At 42.9% G+C, this 16801-nt stretch overlaps 2 protein-coding genes across 13 annotated transcripts in view; one reads left to right on the top strand and one right to left on the bottom strand.

Annotated features, from left to right (window-relative positions):
- The window catches only part of DENND4A (DENN domain containing 4A), an 89364-nt gene extending 87317 nt beyond the window's left edge, over positions 1 to 2047 (top strand). For all 4 annotated transcript variants that reach the window (XM_030577107.1, XM_030577108.1, XM_030577106.1 and 1 more), the window contains 2 exons: positions 263 to 327; positions 952 to 2047. In XM_030577107.1, coding sequence (XP_030432967.1) covers positions 263 to 327; positions 952 to 1088 — 202 coding nt within the window. In that variant the 3' untranslated portion in view covers positions 1089 to 2047. The remainder of the gene's footprint in view (positions 1 to 262; positions 328 to 951) is intronic.
- A 3370-nt stretch (positions 2048 to 5417) lies between these two features.
- The window catches only part of SLC24A1 (solute carrier family 24 member 1), a 28201-nt gene continuing 16817 nt past the window's right edge, over positions 5418 to 16801 (bottom strand). For all 9 annotated transcript variants that reach the window (XM_030577530.1, XM_030577536.1, XM_030577535.1 and 6 more), the window contains 4 exons: positions 15812 to 16006; positions 13795 to 13884; positions 12437 to 12603; positions 5418 to 7349 (listed from right to left, as the gene is read on the bottom strand). In XM_030577530.1, the coding sequence (XP_030433390.1) occupies positions 7100 to 7349; positions 12437 to 12603; positions 13795 to 13884; positions 15812 to 16006 (702 nt within the window). In that variant the 3' untranslated portion in view covers positions 5418 to 7099. The remainder of the gene's footprint in view (positions 7350 to 12436; positions 12604 to 13794; positions 13885 to 15811; positions 16007 to 16801) is intronic.

A 16801-nucleotide genomic window follows, 5' to 3' on the forward strand; every position in this document is an offset into this window, starting at 1 on the left:
ACATCATTGGGAGTTGGATCAGGCCCTTGGCCTATAAACTCCTAGGTAAAGGGACATTGTCATTTTCCATGTTTGAGCACCAAACATAGTATAGGGGCTCAACAAATAATGATTTTCAAGGTGGCATTCTTTTCAACAATGTGGTAAGATAAGTACTGTTTGTTTACTTATGTTTTGGCTTGATTTTGAATTGTCTGTAGTATTGATTTCAAATGGTACCATCTTTCAGAATTAAAATTAATGACTTTTTTTACATTTTTAGGAGCCTCTATAGAGAAATATTATTTCTTTCACTTGTTGCTCTAGGAAGAGAGAACATTGATATAGGTAAGATATAAACTGTATTTAGGTAAATGTAGATTAATGGTTTATACAAACCATTATTTCAGATTTCAAGGAGAAAATATCTATTTTGGTATATTTGAATGTGTGCGATGTTAATATGCTTTCCGTGTGTGTGCGTGTGTGTGTGTGTGTGTGTGTGTGTGTACTGTTACAAGGACTCTTCAGCTGTTTCATGAAAATAGACACAACTATACTATTGGCATAGGGTCGCCACCCGTCCAGGTTTTGGCTTCCGGGTCTGGGTGTGATTTAGGGTTGCCAGGTGCCTGGTTTTCTACCAGAAAGTCCAGTCAAAAAGGGGACCTGGCAACGCTAAATAGCACCCAAACCAAAAGTCCGGTTACCACAGGGCATGGGGAAGTGCTGGGTCATTAACCCATGCCAGCCCCTGCTCAGCTGGGGCCACCTCCTACCTGCAGGCAGGCTCTTTGAGAGGAGGCAGCAAGTGACAGGGAGTGAGGAGGAAAAGAAGAGAGTGATGGGGTGAGGCCTTGGGGGAAGAGGTGGGCCTAAGGGAACTGGTTACCAGCAACTAGAAAGGTGGTTACCCTATTTTAGCATCTGTATAAGTATGGTACAATACGTAGACTTTTTTTATTTCTACAGATGCTTTTGACAGAGAGTACAAAATGGCCTATGATCGTCTCACAGTTAATCAGGTCAAGAGCACTCACAACTGCGATAGACCGCCAAGTACTGGAGTGATGGAATGCCGAAAGATTTTTGGAGAACCATATCTTTAATGTAGACGTATTGTAATGAATTGTATACATGTGTAAAGTCACAAAGAACATCTCGGTCTTCAGTGTTTGAAAACATATTTACAAATGTATTGTGTCAGAAGATTGGAAAAAATTGGGCCTATGTACAGTTACAAAAATGGACAATGAACAAAGAAAGGGCCAAATACTACTTTCCTCTCCTTGCTTCTCTCTGCAAATCATTTTGTGGAGTAGGAGACCCTGAACTAAATCAGTTCTCTAACAAGGGACAACATTTTACAGTCCTTGAAAGAAAACTTGGGAGAGGCAGACAAAAATGAGGCACTGAAACTAGCAAGAGTGAAGTAAATTCTGCAAATCTGTTTACATAGAATATTCAAAATGTTAGGAAGCGCATACAAAATTGTATTATACATATTTTAAATTGTTTATAGTAAGTTGATATTTTTTTAATTACTCTGATGAATTTTAATGAACTTATTGCATAAGCAATACAGTGCTCATTTTTTTTCTGCTATTTATAGTAACTGGTCCAATTAGGTTTTGAAAAAATAATTTGTTTTTGAAGTGGTCTATAATTTCAGCACTGTCCTAGCTAATATTCTGGGGCCAGTATTTTTCTTGCACACACACAATTATGTACTACCACTGCAATCAGATGAAAAGTATAGCAAACGTAAAAATATGGTTATTAACACTGACTCTGTAGTATCTTTCTTTCTGAAGAAGTCCCCCACAAAATTCTGTAATACATTGAAGGATCCCAGAGTTTACTTTAAGGCGATCCAACGCTTTTTAGCTGTTGGCATTCACTAATTTAATATATCTGTGGATATATATTACAAGATGTATAGCAAATAGCTTACAAAAATAGTTCCATATAAAATGTATAGTGTACAGTCCTGTATATGGAGGTGTAGGTATGTTTGTAAATGCCCTAAACATGGCACTTAATTCATTGTGGTCCAAAGTTACTCTTCTTTTAAAAAAATAAGAAAATGGATATGGGAGATATGCTGCATAAAATATATAGGGAATTTAATCCATTGGGATGTGCTGTATGTAATAAGGTATATTTGGAATGGCTGATCTTATATTTCACAGGCAACACAGTAACTTCGGCTCTGTAAAGAAATAGTGCTGCATAACTCCTCCACCTTGGAGTCATGACTTCTGGCTCATGCTTTGAAGTTCTAGAAATTTCAGAAAATGTTACGCAGTCATTCACAGCAGCTACACACCACAAAGTGGGTTTTGTGTATAAAGTATCAGAGGTTCTCTGTGCAAGTTCTTTTTCCTACCACCTTGCAGCGTTGGAGGTGGAGAAGATACTCAGTCTTTGAGAGACTTCTCCCAACCTTTCCAATTTCCAAGAGCAATCCTACCATGATATTTACCTAGATGGAAAAGATAAATACATCTTTTTGTGGGAGTTTTCTGCATAGCCCAGACACTTGCACCTGCCATCTTGTCAATGTTAACGAGGGGCAGTGAGGACGCCATCCTGTTTCCACTGAAGTAAATTGAAAAATTCTATTGAGATCATTATTATTATTGAATGGAAATGTGATTAGACCTTTAGAGGGTTATTTCAAAGCACCTACCAATCCCTCTTCAAAAGAGTAAGGGAACGCTGCCCTAAGCAGAATGTTTTAAAATGTCAAGAGCTGCAGTTTACTCTTAATGTTACATGCGAAATACATCTTGACCCACATTTGGTCTTTCTGGATATAACTCTTTTCTAAGATGCTGCTAATTGGGTAGCTATTTTTTTCTTTAGGTAACGTTACATTTACCACCAGTGTTCATATGCTTAATTCTTTTAAAAAATTGTGAGGCTTTATTTTGTAGTGCCCACATTTTCTGAAAAGTATTCCTCGCTGATGATGTAAAACTACCATATTAATCATCAGTTACAGTACATGATAAATACGCTGCCAACATGCTCAACTCAGTCGTCAAAACCAGCGTGCGGAATACATGGTCATTACTTTTGAACTTACTCATTGTAAGTACCTAGTAACATGTATGCTCTGCATGCTCTGCTGTAGGTACATTGTATTTACCAAGTAAAAGTTACCTGCAATAGTTGCCATGTATGTAAATAACTACCTTTATATTTGTGCTGTGTATAATACAGTGTTACACCACTTTCTTTAAATCCTATTTCCTACTACAGTTACTACTACTTGATGATCGCCATTCTATAGTACCTAATAGCCATGAAGGAGAACAAGCTGTTTTTCCAGAGCTGTCATTGGTGTTACAGAGGTACTTGGAAAGCTATGACGCAGGCTTCATGTTCTAGATTTAGCAGTTAACCTGTACTGCACAAGTATCTGAGTCTGGTCTCCAAACCAAGTCTCATTTGCTGACATTACATTGCAACTATGCACTTGTGCTAGCACAGAATATCAGCATCTTTAATACATAGCCCAATCCTTTAGCCCAGCTTGCTTATGAGTACTTTCTACCACCTTAACTGTAGAAGACCAAACAAGTTTGCTAGCTTATGCAGGTATGAAAAGTCCCCTCAGTATTATATTGAAAGCACATAATGTACCATAAAAATATTGTATATGTCTCATTATTTCAGGCAAGCAATTTTAGTGTGCCCTTGCCCTCTTAAGACTGCATTTCTTAAAGGTTGCTGATGTTCAGTTGTGCTTGCTTTACATTAATATATCATGTTGTTTTTATTTATCAAATGAAATCATTATCCACTTTACTTTTTAAATACTCCTTTCGCAAAACCTGGTGCAAGTCAGTCAACTGTAGAAACATTATAACATAAGAAGGGCCATATTGGGTTAGACCAATGGTCCATCTAGCCAAGTATGCTGTCTCCAGACAGTGGCCAATGCCAGAATCTTCAAAAGCAATAAACAGAACAGGGAAATTATCAAGTGATCCATCCCCTGTCATCCAGTCCCAGTTTATGGCAGTCAAAGACTTAGGGACATCCAGTGTTTGGGGTTGCTTTCCTGACCATCGATGGCTATCTTCCATGAACTTACTTGATTCTTTTTCTTTTAGCCCAGTTATAGTTTTAACTTTTGGCCATCACAATATACCCTGGCAACAAGTTCTACAGGTTGACTGTGTATTGTGTGAAGAAATACTTCCTTTTGTTTGTTTTCAACCTGTTGTCTATTAATTTTATTAGATGACCCCGGGTTCTTGTGTTTTATGTGAAGGGGTAAATAACACTTCCTTATTCATTTTCTCCACCCCATTCATGATTTTCTAGCCCTGTGTCAGATCCCCCTTAATCATCTCCCAGACTTTTTCATCTCTCCTCCTATGGAAGCTGTTCCGTACCATTAATCATTTTGTTGCCCTTCTTTTTTTTTCCTTTTCTATTCTTAATGTATCTTTTTGAGCTGAGATGACCAGAACTGCCCACAGTATTCAAGGTGTGGGCGCACCATGGATTTATATAGTGGCATTATGATATTTCTATCTTATCTATTCCTTTCCTTTCCTAATGGTTCCTAACATTGTTGGTTTTTTCTGCTGCTTCCCACATTGAGTAGATGCTTTTAGACAATGATCCATAATGGCTCCAAGATCTTTCTTGAGTGGTTAACAGCTAATTTAGACCCCATCATTTTGTATGTAGAGTTGTGATTGTTTTCCAATGTGCATTACTTTGCATTTAGCAACATTGACTTTCATCTGCCATTTTGTTCCCAGTCACACAGTTTTGTGAGATTCCTTTGTAACTCTTCGCAGTCTGCTTTGGACTTAACTATCTTGAGTAATTTTTTATCCTCTACAAACCTTGCCACCTCATTATTTATCCCTTTTTCCAGATCGTTTGAGAAATATAAAATATCTCAGAAACTGATATATTTTTAGATTGTTATAATGTGGTGGTCAGAATGCAGATCCTGAAGGTGGAAAGTTTTTAAGCATCATACAATCCAATATTGAAATAATTTTCAGCCTTCACTGTCCTTTATTAAAAAAGCATTTTATGTTTTCCAGTACTGCTAGGATGAAGATGTTTTCTAGTACTTCTGGAATATATTTTCAATTTTAAAAATTGTAAAATATTGTGTGTATTATATAGTGCTTCTTTCCATTAATTTTAAATAAGTGTTTGTTTTACATTTCAGTGCAATATATACCATGCTTTTCTCTTGTTCCACCATAGCAGCAGGGGTGGGGGGAAAATACTGTTAGGGATGGAATAATGAGATGCTATTACAGTGGTTCTCAAACTTTTGTACTGGTGACCCCTTTAACATAGCAAGCCTCTTTGTGTGACCCTCCTCCCCCACTTCTTTATATGTTTAATACCATTATAAATGCTGGAGGCAAAGTCGTGTTTGGGGTGAAGGCTGACAGCTCACGATCCCCCAAGTAATAACCTCGTGACCCCATGAGGGGTCCCGACCCCCAGTTTGAGAACCCCTGTGCTATTAGAAGTGGAAATTTTTCTCAGTGACTGTTAAATACTGCCCACTGCCATTAGGTTTGCTCTTGGTACAGTTATGATAAAATGATTTCTTAAATTTCCATGGACAAATGAAATAATTTCTACCCCAAAGAAAGACGGGAACAATTTCTGCATGCAAAATCTTTGTATAACAAATGGAAGGTACAAGTTTTAATTTCAGAGGAGGAGTAGTTCTAGATATTATAACATTCTCATCTGGATTTTAAAATGGTACTTTGTTAGTTTGCAAACAGCACTTTTTAAATGAATGGTTGTAGATTTGTAAATATGTAACGTTGAAATTTTATTTACCAAAAAGAACATCGGTTTGTTGGATGTTTATTTTGTTTTGTAATTCATTTAAAATATATAGGTCACTGTTCACAAGGATAAACTTTTTGTCTCATCCAAAAGAATAAAAGTTGAGTTTTACAAGTAAATACAAAGCTGAAGTTCTCAGTATGGTTATGCTCATTTCAGTTTTATTAAATGGTTTAAGAATGACAGAAGCATCTATAGTTTCTCATCACTTTGCTGGTTTAATTGAGGCATTGGTAACCGTAAGCCATACAGGCTAATCGATAATGGTGGGTGACAATTAGCATTTCTTCATGTGACACAATTTTTCAAAACAGATTAGTGCTAACAGGAGTTGAATACAATCACTTTCAGGAGGTGAAAAGCAATATAAGATCATTTCAGTTTCCTCTAGAACAGTTTCACTTCCTGTTTTCTTTACCTTTTACTGTTTTCTTTATCTTTTGCAGTGTGCTCTCCTAGTCCCCGAATCCTGCAAAGCAAACTGTACCAATGGACTCTTAGGTCCACATGGAGTCCCTCTGGACTTCACCATGAGTTTAGGGATCACATTGGAGAATCAGATGCCTATTTATAATGGGGCAGAGTGGATATCCTTCAGGATTGCATTGTAACTGGTAAATGTGTTTCCCACTGAGCACAGAAATCAGTTTATTGCTCTTTCTCCAAAGAGTTTAGGGTGAAATTCCCCTCTGTTTAGAGGGACCAATTCAAGGCCTGTTCAACACTTACATCCCACTTACCCCCTATTTTGGGGGTGTAAGAAAATCAGCACTGGCTCTCCCCACAGGGCTGAATTTCACCATCAGGGTCTGATCCCACACCCATTGACAAACCTCCATTGACTTCAGTGGGTTTAGGATCAGGCCCTTTCATTAATAATTTAGACCCTGATTCTGCAAAAGACTAATAATACTCTGACTCCTGCAAAAATTGTCTGGGCTCTTTAATGACTACAAGTGGGCAGGGCCACGGTCTTTCATCTTATTACTTCAATAGGACTACTTGCAGTGCATAACCTTTTAAAGACCTGTGTGGGTCTTTGCAGGATTGGGGCCTAAATATATATTAATGCATATAAATATATTAATAGAAATCTTTATTTGAATTTATTTCATTAAGCTTAGTTTTCACAATTTTCAGTAAGCTTACAATTGCTTTAAGTAAGTAAAACATAACTATCTCCAACCCATTTTCAAGTTCATTTACACATACTGTCTATGGAGATCACCTCGTCGTGTGCTGCCCAAATGGTAGTTACACCCAAGCCTCATACAGATATTGGGCAGGATATGATTCTATCTTCTAGCATCACACTGATGATCAAAAATACAAAGTAAAGAGCAAACATGGTGAGCCCCAATAGTTTGTTCATTTTCCATTTCGATAGAGCAATTGAGATGATCACAAACAAAAGCATGAGAAAAAGCAGAACAATTGCACAAAACAAACCATTACTACTGACAGCAACTGGGCTGAGTCCATTGAAGATCGAATAAAGGAACCAAGGAACTGGCAAACTGTAAGTCAGGGAAAAGCAGTTTAAAGGAATGCTTAGAGAAGTTCATGCAAAACTGAATTTTAGACAGATATAAAGCAATTGGTATCAGGATCCATGCAGAAAAACTTAATGTGCAATCTTCATTCAGTTTTATCTAAAACTGACTTATCTTGCTTTCTACCCTAGGAATTGAGTTTTGGGATGGTACTCTGGACTGCTTTCATTCCTTTCATCCAGGAATCTCAAAGCACCCTACTAATATTCATGAATTAAACCTTTTTGTACCACAAAGTCAGGTACATAAGTCTTATCTCTGTTTACAGATGGGGAAAACAGGCTTGGAGCTTGTCTTGAGTAAAGTCACACAAGAAGCCTGCGATAGATGGGGAAAAAAACCTGGATCTCCTACCTCCAAATCCTGAGATTAGGCCAAGAGATCTTTGTTTGTTTCTCTCCTGAAAAACTGCTACTTGGGTGATCCCAGTGTAGCCTAGGGAGGGGAACGCTCAAAACTTTTTCAGAGCATGAGCTGCATCTTAATAACCTCTTTCACAGACCACGTTTCCTCCTATGAATGGACCAGTTTCCTTCCCATGTCTATCACAAAACATCCCCCCTGCACCACACCAGCTGCTACCATAAAACTGAAATGCAATATATGTGATCTGCCCTGCTAAGGCGGGGGGTGTGAAACCTAATCCCACTATCTCCTCTTGCCACTCACTTCATCTCTGCTCTCTTTCTGCTGCCCACCTCTGACTCATCCTCTCATACGTGTGCTTCTCTAGTGCAGGGGTTTTCCAACTTCATTGCACCACAACCGCCTTTGGACAATAAAAATTATGTGACCCCAGCAGGGGGACTGAAGTCTGAGCCCCCCGTGGGGGAGAGGGGCAAAGCTGAAGCCCCAAAGCCCAGGACTTCAGGCCTTGGGGACCTGTAACCTGAGTCTCGATCTCCTGGGCTCCTGGGCCCCAGCAGGTCTAAGCCAGCCCTGGTGACCCCATTAAAATGGGGCCGTGACTCATCCCTGACCCACAGTTTGAGAACTGCTGCTCTAGTGCTTGGTCTCAGGTTTCTCTTCCTCTCTGTATTCTTTCCTGCTAACTTGTGCTCTTCTATCCTTGCATGTGCTGCCCAGCCACCTACGTCCACTCTTCATGACAGGTCAGGGCCCACTGACAACTGGTGTTTCCTGTCCTGCTGCTGGCTTTGCTCCTGTTTCTGCAGCCCAGCAGCCCCCACATTTCTGCTGCATATGGGCCATTCCCCTCCTGTCGGCAGTTTCCGGAGGCGGTTCTAAGCTGTAGCGCAGCCTGTGCTAGCTATGCTCCCTCATCTGGCTGCTGCCAGTTCTTCTGTCTCCCGGGGCAGTCAGAGGTGGCCTCTGGGCTCCCGACCTTTTCTTTGCCTTTTGGGGGGTTTGTCTGCGGGCAGTAGGTAGCAGGCTGCTTTGTTCTCTTCCTCTTGGACCGGGGATTTAGCAGCATGGGGCTCAAGCACCTCTGCCAGCTGTCAGGGATGGCAGAGCAGCCGCGCAAGCTCCCGGCAAACCTCAAAAGGGGCTTAATCTTGAGGCAGCTGTAACGGGCTCTACAGAGGGCGAATTATGCCCTGCTTTTTGTCAGCCAGCTGACCCTAGCGCTGCTAGGGCGCGGAGCTTGGGGCCAGAGAGGCAGCTTGACCTGTATTCCCCAGGAAGCTGCAACTCCACCACAGAAAAGCATGACCAGGAGACATGGAACAGAACAGGGAGCGGCTCTAAGGACTTCAGCCAGCCAGCCTGGGGGACAGGGAGTCCTGGGGCAATTCAGGACCTTAAGGATAAGACTGAAGGACAAGGCTTCTGGCCCCACCGCACATCCTGAAATGGGTCCAAAGTGCCTTGGGGGTAGAAGCAGGGCTCACACTCAGCACCCCTTCCTCACAGCTTGAGGCAGGGAACTCTGGCAGTGAATTCCCATCCCTGGCCTGCGGCAGTGTGAGCCTACAAGAGACAAATCAAAGGGAGAAATTTCTAGGGGCTCAAAGCAAGGCTAGCCACAAAAGGGCCTGTGATAGACGGTATCTGTCTTTTGACTCGGACACCTCCTCCTCTGCTGCAGAAAGAGAGCTAGCAGACTGATTCTGAGCAGGACATGGACAAAATGCAACACAGGTCTTTTTCCACTGAGAAGTTTGTAACCACGTGCAAAGAGGATGTCTCCACACTTGAGTTCCAGCCTGAACAGACTCTTGAGCACAAGCCTCAGAGCAAATACGTCACTGCCAAATCCTCCCTCGAGGCAGTGACTTCCCTGCACTCATCCTTTTCAGGAGGTACTTCGGAAGGTGTGTGAATCTCCTGAAAATGATAGAAGCGTTGAGGCATGTTCTCAGATTCTATAAACTGCAAGAGTCAAAGAATGATCTCACAGATATGCCCCGATCAATGCTGTCATAGCATCTCTAGCAAAGCATATGGTTAGTCCATCCAAAGAAGACTTCTTCCCCAAGGATCAAATAGATAGGAAGGTGGAAGCCACCCTTTGATACTTCTTCAGCCACCCTTAGAGCATCTCTAGCAGCCACATGCTCTGTTTGAGCCACTGCGTTGTGGCTGGAGGACCTTAAAGCCCTTAAGGGCGGAGACCAACCTGACTTTAAATCTATACTTCAGACAAATCTCTCTAGCAGCAGCATTCATGGCAGATGCTCCAATAGATGCTATAAGGTTTTCTGCCAGAGCCATGGCATCTAGCTCGATGGCCAGGAGATGCATATGGCTTCGCTCCTTGGACAGTAGATACTCCAAACAAGTCCCAGGTTCAAGTCACAGGATTTCTCCTCTTTAGAAAGAAATTGGACACGATAGTGGCTGAAAACACCACTGAACCTAAACCTCCCCTCTCCCCTTTCTGCTCTCAGAAGGAACTACAAACCCGCTATCAGAGAGAGATTCTCCTTTCGTTCATCTTCCTCACAGAGGTTTCAGAGGAAAGAGAACACATATGCCAAGGGATCCAAAGAGAGAGCAGAAAACCTTAAGGGGCTCCCGCAGCCTCGAAGGACTCATTATGACAATAAGAAAATGTACTTCTCCCAAACCTGAGCTCAGGGCACAGGATTTCCCACTTTCCAGACAATGAGTTGTTTCTACCACAGATGAGAGTGAGCGAGAGCTTGAAGGAGTATCCCTGGTGCATTAAAGGCTTCATCCCATCCCTTCTTCTTCCAGTCTTCCATCACCAGCAACCCCGCCAGGTGCAAGCAGGTCCAGAATGAGTTCTCCCATCTCCTGGATATAGGAATAATAGAAGTTGTTCCTCTAGAAGAACGCTTCTCAGCGTTTTACTCCAGCATCATCTTTGTTCAGAAGCACCCTGGAGATGTCAGTCCCATCTTCAACCTCAAAAGACTCAACAAATGGATGAAGAAAACAAAGTTCTGGATGGAGACCTTACTTTGATCGTGAAATACCTGTTTCAAGGGAAGAGGGTGCTGCAGGTGGTGGTCCAGTAACAACCTTGCCATTTGAGCAATCCTAATGTGAAAAAAGGGGGAGGTAGGGAGGAGTTTCCTCTTCCTTCTGTTTTTCTCTTCTCTCTCGCTGCTCCTATCCACCTCCTGCTACTTCCCGTGAGTAGCAGAATTGTGGGAGAGGCTGGGCTGCAGAAGGGAAACTTTCTTCCCCAATAATTTCCTTTCTGCTAGCAGCATCTCCCACAATTTTGCTACACCAGATGGCTCTGCAGCTGAGAGTCAACATTTCGTTTGGACACCTACCATATAAGCAGGGACTTACTGTACAGTCTTACTTGCCTGGCATTGGAATTAGTTACTCCTTATTCTCGCCAAGTTTCCACACAGCTTTGGAATGAATTGCCTGGCAGCAGGCCCGAGAAGGGCACGTGGCTAGCACAGGCTATTCTATGGCCTTGAACTGTCTCCGGAAACTGCAGACGGGAGGGGAGTATGTTGCCCACCTGCAGCAGGACTGTGGGAGATGCTGCTAGCAGAAAGAAAATTACTGAGTTGGGAAATTCCCACTCCTTTACCACCTCTTTTATCGATCTGAGATCTCAAACAGAGCAATCTAGAGGGATGGCAGCTCTGTTCCGGCCACTCTGAGCAGACTCCAGGGATGAAGAGCATGGGCACCCGTAGAAGCAGCCCCAGAGCAGGAGGAGGAAGCAGGATCAGGTAACTTGGCAGCAATCCAGGCCACTGGTAAGGGTTCTGTACACCACAATCTGGTCAATCGGGAATTGCCCCACCACATGGTCAATGTTCTACTGTTTCAAAAGGCACCTAATTGTTAAACAGGTGCTTGACAGCACTATGTGCTTGGCGTCTGGCCTGAATCATTGAAAAACAAACTTTTTTTAAGTTGTGTGTTCAGATTTTTCTCTAAAGCATAGCTAGCAAAACATATTGGGCTGTGTCATGCTCTAAGTGACACTAAATGTGCAAGCCCCTTTAATTTTTTTAAATGATAAAACTATTTAATTTTGGAAAAACAGCTACTCCGTGGGTCAGATTTTAAAATTAGCAATATCAGCTGAGTGCAGCACATCTCTAGATCTTATATAAAAATGCATCAAACTATAACAGGATCAACTCAAGTTCCATTACCCTAAACAATTAAAAAAAAAAACACAACAAAAAAACAATTTAAATTTTAAAAGATGTCAGCTGAGAAAGGGAAACATCCTCAGTTAAAGAAGGGACATTGTCACTGTCTTTCACGCCTTGGTGCTGAAAGATTAAATGTTTTTGATGCACGCTGAGATCCTTGGGTAAAGCTGCTATTATTATTTATTTTGAACCACATACTCCTGGTCAGTGGCACTACAGCCATTTAGACTAAGAACTTATACCACTTAAAAAGTCTTGAGTTATTACCATACTGCAGTACCTGGCATTGGGTTTTAGTTATAAACTCTCTTTGGGTCAGGTTAACTAAAGAAATCTGTTCAAATGAATGTGTGTCACTAATTGTCCAGCTGTCCTTTAATTTGGTTTATATCCAACACGAAAGTAACAAGTCCAATTTAGACTGGAATAGAAATGCAGCATTTTCTAGTTCAAACCAAACGTGACTCTTAACATGTGGCTAGTACTTACCCAACAGTGATGTCAAAGATGTTGCTGCCCACAGAGCTGGAGACAGCCATGTCACCCAGGCCTTTACGTGCAACAATAACGCTTGTGATGAGATCAGGGATTGAAGTGCCTGCTGCCAGGATTGTTAAACCCATAATTTCTTCTGAAATCCCAATTGTTTCTCCAACCTAGTAAACAGCAACAATGGTCCTTGGTTTTGAAACAAAAAATTTAATTAACCCTTTTCATTCCTGAAGGCTTGGTGCTGTATTTGGGTTATGATTTTATTTGAAATCCCCTTAAAGGCTGCAGCCTATTTCTGCTTTTCAAGAAACAGGATGGCCTAATTCTATAGCTTGTTTTTATATGAAATCCTATTTCCTTTATCCTCTTCTAACTGCAAAGTTGTGCCTCTAAGGCATGACCAAGTGGAAGTGTGTTCAGTTGCAGCACAGCACACCTCTGTCTTGGAACCTCTTCAGAAGATGTGGAGTTATCTTTACTCTCCAAATTTAAAACTGGCCCAAATCATGATCAATTCTTTTTCTGAGTGGTCTCCCTAGTTGGACACAGTCCCACTTGCTGATTGACATCTGTACTGTGGTTCACTGTCCACAATTTCTGTTGATTGGTGGTTTGATGAACTATAAGATAAATGTACAATACATCACTAAATACAATTGTAGGCCCCAATCCTACAAAGGGTTGAGTATTTTTCACCTCTCCTTGAATAGCATCTTGATATTAAAGGAAGGGGCATTAAGGGCACTCAGCACCACACTATATCAGACCCTATATTCTTAGAAATGTAATTAGATAAGGTTAATACACTTACGTCCCCCACCGAAACATGCATTGATAAAAAGATGAAGCTAATTGTCAACTTGACATTTCTTCCATTGATGCAAAAACTCCCTTAAAAACAGGGGCTGGAAGCAAGAATTAATCTTTGTCAAATGAAAAAGGATGAAATTCAACATTCTCACTTGGGTTCTCCCAGAAGAAAATGTCTAGTGTTAATTGGATGGTAGTATCTGTAAAGTCATTGAAAACAAAGGGTAATATCTATACTACAACAGCACATCTGTGCTGCTGCCACTGTAGTACAGATGCTTCCTACATCAACAGAAAGAGTTCTTCCGTCAGTGTAACCCACCTCTCCAAGAGGTGGAAGGGAGGTCAGTGGAACAATTTTTAGGTTGACCTAATTGTGTCACACGGGATGCAAAATGTTTCACAGCCCTGAGCCATGTAGCTAAGTCTATTTAATTTGTAGATGTAGTCCAGGCCAAAGGTGTCTGCCACAGTGGGGTATTTTCCCCCCTCTACTTGTTTTTTTGAACCACTCTTTGTTTCTAGATAGAAAAAGAACCTTTTACCTGATGTGCCCACCACACCATGAGGTAGGAGAATGCTGCAATCCAGGCGATGGCTCCTAGAAATGTGATGGCAAAGAAGTTTCTAGACCTCTGTTCAAAGCAAGTTTGAAAAGAAAACGATTAGGGGTCTGATCTTCCCAACAGCCTGATCCACCTTCCATCACTTCACCTCAGGCAAGTATTTTAACATGGTCCTATAGTCTCTGGTATCATTTTGCTTGATTTTTTCACATCTCTACTAGGTGCCCAGTTTTTGCTGATACCTTGGGTGGTTGCTTAAAACAAGCTGCACCGTGCTTAAGTTTTCAGTCCATGCTATTTTACTGTGTTTCATCCCACTGCCAGTATTTTTCGCAGTCTCTTGCATCCTGTCACGTGACTGTTCCGTGGGCAGACTTTACCCTCATTGCTAACAACCTACAGCCATGAGGTAGAGCAGTGGTTCTCTAACCTGGGGTCACCAACGCTGGTGGCTCAGGTTATAGGCCTGGGGTTGAAGCCCTTGGGCTTCAGCTTTGCCCCCACCCTGCCAGGGGCAATGGGGCTCGGGTTTTGGCTTTGCGTCCCTCCCCCACACACACACAGGAGGTGGTGGGGGTCGAGCGGGCTCCTGGGATCGTGTAGTAATTTTTGTTGTCAGAAGGGGGTCATGGTGCAGTGAAGTTTGAGAACCGCTGCAGTAGAGAAATGTCTGATGTAACCAGTGCCACTAGGTGCTATGACTCCTCAGTGCTACTGAAATGCCCTGGATCTAGGCGCAGCCGTCGTGTATAGTAATTCAGCCTCCTATCGGTTAATGTGCTCTATGGCCAGCGCTATGCAGACCCAGACACAATTTTTGTTTATTTCTTTACATTTTTCAGTGTTTGCTTAAAAAAAAAAAGGTGGTGATGCGAGGAGTGACATTTTCTGGCTCCTGGGAGGTATAATGAATGCAGCGGCAGTGCAAAGCGGCCCATGCTTCCCTGCCAATCTGCCTCCCATGCAACAGGGACCAACTCCTTGGTGAGGACAGAGGGTAGCTCAGGCTCTGGGCTCATCCTGTTGTTAGCCTCTCTTCTGCCTCTGCCAGCTGCGAGTGCCAGCTGCAGCGGTGGTTTCTGGGACTGCCACAGCCGCCGCAGTTTCCTAGAGGACTCTCTGCTACTCGGCATTAGCCATTGCCTGCTGATTTGCCTTGTAACATTCAGGGGAAGAATACCTGCTTTCAGTTACTTCTCGCCTTTGAAAGCAACCCCAGTCCCAGAACTGGAGCTCCAGCTTCCACCCCCATCAGTGGGAAGTAGGTACTGTGACAGACCCAGGCCAGTGGGGTACAGGAGTCTGGTAGAGGGCAAATATACTGGTCACTGGATGAGTAGTTTTCTGTTCCCTGAGTGACCAGAGCAGGGGCTGCTCTAGAGTAATCAGGAACTTGCTAGAACCAATTAAGGCAGACAGGCTGATTAGAACACCTGCAGCCAATCAAGGCAGGCTAATCAGGGCACCTGGGTTTAAAAAGGAGCTCACTTCAGTCAGGCAAGGGAGAGCCAGAGGAGAGGAAGTGCATGTGAGGAGCTGGGAGCAAGAGACACAAGGAGCTGAGATTGAGAGGCTGTGCTGCTGGAGGACTAAGGAGCACAAGTGTTATCAGACACCAGGAGGAAGATCCTGTGGTGAGGATAAAGAAGGTGTTTGGAGGAGGCCTTGGGGAAGTAGCCCAGGGAGTTGTAGCTGTCATGCAGCTGTTACAGGAGGCACTATAGACAGCTGCAATCCACAGGGCCCTGGGCTGGAACCCGGAGTAGAGGGCGGGCCCTGGTTCCCCCCAAACCTCCCAACTCCTGATCAGACCCAGACTGTGGGGAAGATCACTGAGGTGAGCAAATCTGCCAGTAAGTGCAGGACCCACCAAGGTAGAGGAGGAACTTTGTCACAGTACATAGAGGCCCGAGCTATCTATGGGGAAAATAGATAGTGGCTCTGTTGCTAATAAAGCTTTATCCATCGCAGTGGCATAAAGAAAGTAAAATCTTACTGGGTTCCTAACATCGGGCACTGTGAGCCAGAGAGGGAACACAACGGGCAGGAGGAAAAGGTAAATAGCTTGTTTTCTCCGGGTCTCTGGCCATTTGAGGGATAACGGCTCGTCATTTTCTTCCTCCTCATCCTCACTGTCATCATCACAATCTTCCTCCTCCTCAGAGCTGCTGCCTTCTATATCCGGAGAGAGCTGTGAACCAAAAAAACAACCAACCCCCCCAACATATTTTGAAACAACTAGAAGTCTACATTGACAGCTCCACATGTGTGTGTGCATTCACACACACACAGCTATGAATGACTCAGTATGGTCCTCTCCCCCAGGACAGAGATCTAGTTTTTGATTATCCCATTTGCAAATATTTGCAGAACAGTCCGTCCCCCAAGTCACCATTATGTGACCACATTGTGAAGGATCCTATCTCAGTGCCGGCGCCCAGAGAGGCTGCAGTCAGAGTCCTGAATATCTTAAGTATGTGTATTGCAGTACTGCCCAGAGGCCCTGGTCATGGATCAGGACCCCATTGTGTTGGGCACTGGAGACACATACAGACAATACATGTTATCTGGCTTTAAAACCACCAGGTCATCAACACAGCAAAATAGCCTCATCTCTTTAAAGGAGCCAACTGTCCCTTCCCTGGGTTAGGACACATCATTAAAACAAAAAGAACTGCCGTAGAGGACGACAGTCTTTGCACTAACTAGTTTACACAGGTTGTGATAGCCTCATTTCCGCTGCGGAGTCACTTACTCCTTGAGCAGTCTCACCGAAATCCATGGGGCACCTTGAGGAGTAGGGCAGTATACGACGTAAGGCTACCACAGCCCACTGCTGTAGTACTTCCGAGCCTGGATTTGACTAGAAGGAGCATTTTGGGGTCTTAGCTGACTGGGTCTAACTAGTTACTTGTGTTAGGGCTCTCTGTTGGCACTCAAGATAACTTGTTACTACAAGGACGGTCTATTTAGAGTGGCTAATGAC

Source organism: Gopherus evgoodei, chromosome 10 (assembly GCF_007399415.2).
Source record: "Gopherus evgoodei ecotype Sinaloan lineage chromosome 10, rGopEvg1_v1.p, whole genome shotgun sequence".
In the NCBI taxonomy this organism is placed as follows: domain Eukaryota; kingdom Metazoa; phylum Chordata; order Testudines; family Testudinidae; genus Gopherus; species Gopherus evgoodei.